This window comes from Equus quagga, chromosome 13, assembly GCF_021613505.1.
Source record: "Equus quagga isolate Etosha38 chromosome 13, UCLA_HA_Equagga_1.0, whole genome shotgun sequence".
NCBI lineage: Eukaryota > Metazoa > Chordata > Mammalia > Perissodactyla > Equidae > Equus > Equus quagga.
Genome location: NC_060279.1, coordinates 12336422 through 12342421, shown reverse-complemented (window position 1 = coordinate 12342421; position 6000 = coordinate 12336422). Strand labels below are relative to the sequence as shown.

Here is a 6000-nt window from a genome sequence, read left to right as displayed (position 1 = left end):
ATGTTGGAGAGGCAAACTTTATAAATGTTATTGGTTATCACTTGAGAGAAAGTTCCATTAAACATCAGATTCCAGCAGGTACAAACGTCACTTTCCTACCACTGTGTGTTTATTGCATACTACCATCATTTTGCCAAGGCAACTCTGCCCAGCACTAATGGGAACAAAACTTATGTGGATTTTTATTCTTATCTACCCTGTTGTACTCTTTACTGGGCTAGGATTGACTTGGCCCATCCCCAAGGATATTCTTTTATTCCTTTTCCATTTGTTAAGGGTACTTAGAAACTTCAGTATTTCTCACATTTTCTTCCAGCTCTGTTCTATTTACTGGATTCTCTAAAATTAAAGGCTCAACATTTCTTTGAGCTAGCTCTACTTTTCCTATCAATTATAGCATTCCCCTAATCACCTTTACATTGGTTACCAAAGATAACATTTGTAACAGAAACAAAACAAAGAGGCAGAGAGAAGTTGCAAATAAAAGTTCTGATCTCCTGCTTAACTGCATGCAGTACACTGGCCTTGTTCTCTGTTGCCACATCTACCTCTTGATCTATCTACATCTATACACCAAATATTTCCTTTAAACATTTCTGCAAAGTTAGTTCTGAGTAAAAATACACACGTGCCTGTATTCCAGCACTCGCTTATCCAATATACAAATCCAACTAGTGCGTAAAAAAAGACAAGAATGGGACCCCGTACATCCACAAAATAAATAACTGGGAGTGGATTTGCATCTAGAGAAAGACTCCCCCCCACCCCGCCCCCACCTGCTCTGAGGAAGCGCCTTTTAAGGTGTGTGCCCTTCCCAAACCATCTGGATGATGATGCGAGAGGGAAGATTTTGCATTGCAAAGACAGCTTTTTAAAGAATGCTGTGCAGGTAGTTAATCGCCAAGAGCGTGCTTATCCTGGGGGATGCAAAGGAGGAGAAAGGCGGCAGCACCGGCTGCCTGCTGGGGGCTGACCTGATTCCCTAGAATCCTCAGCTCGCTTCCTCCTTCTTCCGACGTCCTTCCTTCCCCTTTTCTCCTCTTTCCTCCCTCTTCCCCTCCCCAGAGAAGCAGCTCCGAGAAACAAAGAACGCGGGCTCTCCCGGCATCAGCGCTTAAGCCCAGCACACTGCCAGCGGCATCCCGTTCCGGGGACCAGGGCTCTCCCGCTCCACATCCCCTCCCCAACCTCCCCCGCCTCCCGCGCTCGCTCGCTCGCTCGCTCCCTCCCCTCTCGCTTCCTCCCCCACCTTCGCGGCGCTGAGAGGAAGGCGGCCCGGGCTCAAGATGGCTTTAGCCGGGCTCTGCACCCTGCTCGCCTGCTGCTGGGGGCCGGCGGCGGTGCTGGCCACGGCCGCCGGCGATGTGGATTCATCCAAGGAGCTGGAGTGCAAGCTCAAAAGCATCACGGTGTCGGCGCTGCCCTTCCTGCGCGAGAACGACCTGAGCATCATGCACAGCCCCTCGGCCTCTGAGCCCAAGCTCCTCTTCTCGGTGCGCAACGACTTCCCGGGAGAAATGGTCGTGGTGGACGACCTGGAGAACACGGAGCTGCCCTACTTCGTGCTGGGTGAGTCCCAGGGGAGGTCGAGGCGGCCGGAGGCGCTGGCCTGGCGCCCCCACCCCCCACTCCGGCTCGCAGTGCACACCTACTAGCCGGCGACCTCCCCTCCCCCACCGCTGCCTCCCTGGATCCGCCCCGCTCGCAGACCGTTCTCCACACCCACTTGCAGGCTGGTGCCTCATTGCGCTTGACTTCTCCCGAAATCCCACCTGGATGCTGGGCCCTCGACCTCCCCTCAGCCGCCCTGCCCCAAAGGAACAGGTTGCAGGCGTCTCTCTGAAACCTTTCCCAGACTTGACCTCCCAGATTTCATTTGGCAGCACTCTGGCAGAGCACTTCTTGTCTGGTACCAGCTCAACTCCCATAAGCCCTTCTCCCCACTCCCTGGCCACATGCTCCGTTCTTTGCTTCACATCCCCTGGACACCCATCACCCAGAGCATTTCCTGGGGGAGTTAGAAACAGGTGTCCCCTGTCACCTTGCCAGGCATGTGCAGGCCAGATCGCTCTGGCTGAATCTCTAGTCTTCGCTCAGTGAGATCTCTTTATCTGTCACCAGGTTACTGACACTCTCTCTGGCCTTCCTTCAGAACACTCAAGTTTCCTATACCCCTGGTGTCCATCCTGGCAAGTCCTCCCTCCATGCCCACGTGTCACAATCTTCTCATTCAGCCATCTCCACATCTCCGTGTCATATCACAATTCCTTGGATAAAGAAATCATCCAACTGTAGCCTGTTAGTGGTGGTATCTTCTTTGTTCCCAAGGCTGCCTTAGGTCGGCATAGACATTCCTGCACACAGGCTGACTTCCCTGGGCAAGAGGCTCTTCCTTCCTTCCTTTGCTTGCTTGTTTACATCTTTCTCTCTGTCTCAATACCCCTATTTTGGTTTCCTTAGGTCACAAAACTCCTTCAGATAACGGGAAGGCTACATCACTTCTAATCCACCCCTCTTTTTCTCTGCCAAAGATATTGCAAAGATATTGTGGTCCTGCTCCAGCATCTTGCAAAGCCCCACAGGTTCATGTGACTTCGTTAACCAGAATTGCCCCCACTTCTCCATGTGCAGATGTGTCTCACCCTGCTGTCCATGCCCACCGTACGATCCATTTCTATAGTGGTGCTGTCAATCATTCTTATTTTCCCCAGGATAGAATTCAAAGATAACCACAAGTAAGTCTCTGCAGCCAAGAAAAAAAATGAAAATGCCCAGGAGGCTGTTCCATCTACTGAACGCCCTCCCAGCTAGAGCCTACTGTGCAGGAACATGGCTTCCTGACAACCATGGGTAGGCTAGAGCCCCAAGTGGAATACCACCTAACGTCTCCCTCTTGCTCTTTCTTTACAAGAGATATCGTCACACTGAAAACCTTATGAAGTGGGTGAGTAAAGCCCCACTCTCCAACCCCTGTACAAAAGCAATTTCACAAATTGCTTGGTCCTTTGAAAAATTGGTTTATAGTTCCTGGAGTGCAGCTTAGTCAGCCCCATTAAGCCCAACCTACACTCTTGATGGGTTTATTTATTTTTGCATTAAAAAACACCAATAACATAATAAAAACTGGGGGCTGGCTGGGAATGGGGACATTGTGGGTATGCTGCTCATTAAAATGTACAATTGCTGAGTTATTCAGTGGATGTAAATTTCATGTTGAAGTCATGCTGATGTGCAAGTACAATCTGTTCATCATAGTACATAAGAATAAGAATAGGGAATTACTTCCCAATTCCTAGCCCAAAGAGCCTGTTTTGGGCCCTACATGCAGTGTTTACTGTGCATGAAGAAGGATATATGTGGTACATGAAAAAAGGAAGATTGGATGAGCAGGCATTCAAAATTCAACTCCCTTTTTTGCAGAATCCCAAAGCCAAGGCCTAAAGCCATGATGTGCCTACTAGGATCCAATGTACACAGCAAAAGCCCAGATGTTAAAGAACGGGTTTTCTGCACCTCTGTGCAGAACTGCCCACTGCAGCACCCTGCTGGAGTTGCTATGGTAACCTCCTGCAACTCGTCATTTACACACAGGAACAGACTCTCACTTCAAGGCCAGATGCATTTGTTAAATGCATTGATTGTTCCCTGCAGTCCCAGCCCACAGGATATGGTCAGAACCAGAGATGTGCTGGTACCTATCCATTCTGGCCTGGTATTCCCGGGGGAGGAGGAGTGAATCTCAGCTTGAGTGGTGGAGCAGAGCTGGGCAGAAAGGGAGGGTAGTCCAGGTTCATGGAGGGTAGACTGAAGTGTAGGTGTTTTTGAAGTTAACTTTTGTGGCCCTGGATCCTGTCTCTCATGGCCACTAGTAAGGGCTGTAGTGACTTTGGTTTAGAGCTTTCCCTACTTTTATCTCTGGAGCCAAGTTTGCTTAATCCATCCCCTGGAGGAATCTGAATCACTCACTCCTGGGACTTTATTGAGCATTCATGTGCCTGGCACTCTTAGGCACTATTAGGATACAGACGTTAAAGGAAAGAAAAGGCTGCTGCCCTCAGGTGCTCTCTAGTCCATGGAAACGCAGACTGAGATACCTGTCAGAGCTATATGTAGTAACACCTGATTGTAGGGGGTGGATGTTAAGGGGTATAGGGGTGCTGAGGAAGGAGATGCTTGCCTGGTAAGGGCAGACTCCATGGAAGACATGTGCTTGTCTAGGGCCTTGACCAAAATCAGATCCTTTGGCTTCCTTTTGTCTCCAAGGCCAAGTCCTATCACTTCAAGCAGGCAAACAAAGACCTTCTCTCTGACTGCAGCCAACTTCTCCAGCCTCTTCTCCCTGCAACCTGCCGTGGCCGTTCAGGACTCTTTCAAGACTTTGCACATGCTGTTCTCTCTTCCTAGAATGCTCTTCCCCCTTCTCCACTTGGCAGTCATCCCTTCTTCTTTATAACCCCTGCACACGTTACCTCTCTACGAAGCCTTCCCTACCCTTCCAAGGCAGTCTTAGTCCATCCCACTTCTGTGCTCTTTGTGTGGATTAAAAAAACAAAACACAAATGAACAAAATTAAAGATAGATTAGATTTGGCTTCGCCTAGGAAACGGTGAAGCCATTTGAGGTCATGGAAATAAGGATGAGCAAAGGATGGTGGTGGGAGTGAATGTGGGAACGATGCATGTGTATGGCACCATACAGAGGTCAGCCTTGTGGTAGGAGAGTAGTGAGGATGGCACCTGGCCCCATAGAATGGGGCATGGCTATCCACTTAAAAGCCAGGCAGGAGAGGGCTGCCAATGTAGAGCACAGTGAGGCCTGACCCCAAGAGGCTGGCTTAGCCATCAATGGGGTTGATTCTGCTTGTGGGATAATCCCAAGAGGCACTGGGGGAGACAGCATCTCCTGTTCTCTGAGGTCAGGATTACAAATTGTGGTGCGAGGGCTATATGTGACTTTCTGTTGTGTTTTTGTTTGGCTACACATAGTTTTAAAATGTTTTGAATTTGATTGTTTTTAGTCAAGGCATGCCGTCTCTAGATGGCCATACTTGCTGCCAGTACTGATGGTACTACGGCTGACCCTCTTCATGCTGCTTCTCTGGCAACTCTAAGCCTGGTAATCTAAGCCCTTGCTTTCAGAAGTGTTGTAAAACTCTCTACAGTATCGCAAGATAACTGTAATTTCTAATTTAAGGTATTTAGACACATAGGCCTAATTACCCTCTCAGGAGAATATAAAAGGTTTGCCAAATTAGTCAATTAAAATTTCATATCTCAACTAAAATGTCAATTTTCAAAACAGTAGACATTCCTGCTTTGGGGGCGTTTTTGGTTTTGAGACAACTGGTTCACCTAAAGTGTGGCTTCCACACCGAAGTGTGGTTTTCTGGGCTGTGAAGAGAACGCGTTGATCAGTCTCATTACTGTTTGAAGGGGGTGAGCCTCTGTTTCAGACCCAACTGCTGAGCTTGTGTCTGCGGAAAACTTAGTGAAGAAAGCTGTTTCTCTTGGGCCTGGGAGTTTAGCTTTAGCTGTCGTGGCTTTTGATTGAAGGAAGTGCTCCTGAAGATAAATCCCTCAGCCTCCGGAGATGTAATGAGCTCCCACGGGCAAGGTGCTGGTTAAAGTGTTTGGAGCAGTCCAGTGTGCTGGCTAAAAGGACAGGGTTTGAAGACAGATCTGGTGTCAACTCCTGGCTTTCCACTTCTTTCAACGGTGGAGAAAAGTCAGGATTGGAGAGGTTAAATAACTTACCTTCACATGCCTAATAATTGATGGACCCATCACTCAAATTCAAGTCAATAAACCTTTCTCTTAGTTACTATTTTATATGCCTTAAAATTTTTCAAAATCTGTTCTTTTTCACAATTGGATAAAAGGAGCCCTGGCAATGTTTAGAATAGGGAAAGCTCACTCATCTAGTTTGCGTGCATTAGTCCTTTATGGTTTCAATGTAAATGCCTTTTGAATATTCTTGCCCATTGAGTGGTTTCTCACAAAG

At 48.2% G+C, this 6000-nt stretch overlaps 1 protein-coding gene across 1 annotated transcript in view; it reads left to right on the top strand.

Annotated features, from left to right (window-relative positions):
• Positions 1–1286: 1286 nt before the first annotated feature.
• The window catches only part of ASTN1 (astrotactin 1), a 289754-nt gene continuing 285040 nt past the window's right edge, over positions 1287–6000 (top strand). Inside the window, exon 1 of the mRNA XM_046680397.1 lies at positions 1287–1569. Within this exon, the coding sequence (XP_046536353.1) occupies positions 1287–1569 (283 nt within the window). The remainder of the gene's footprint in view (positions 1570–6000) is intronic.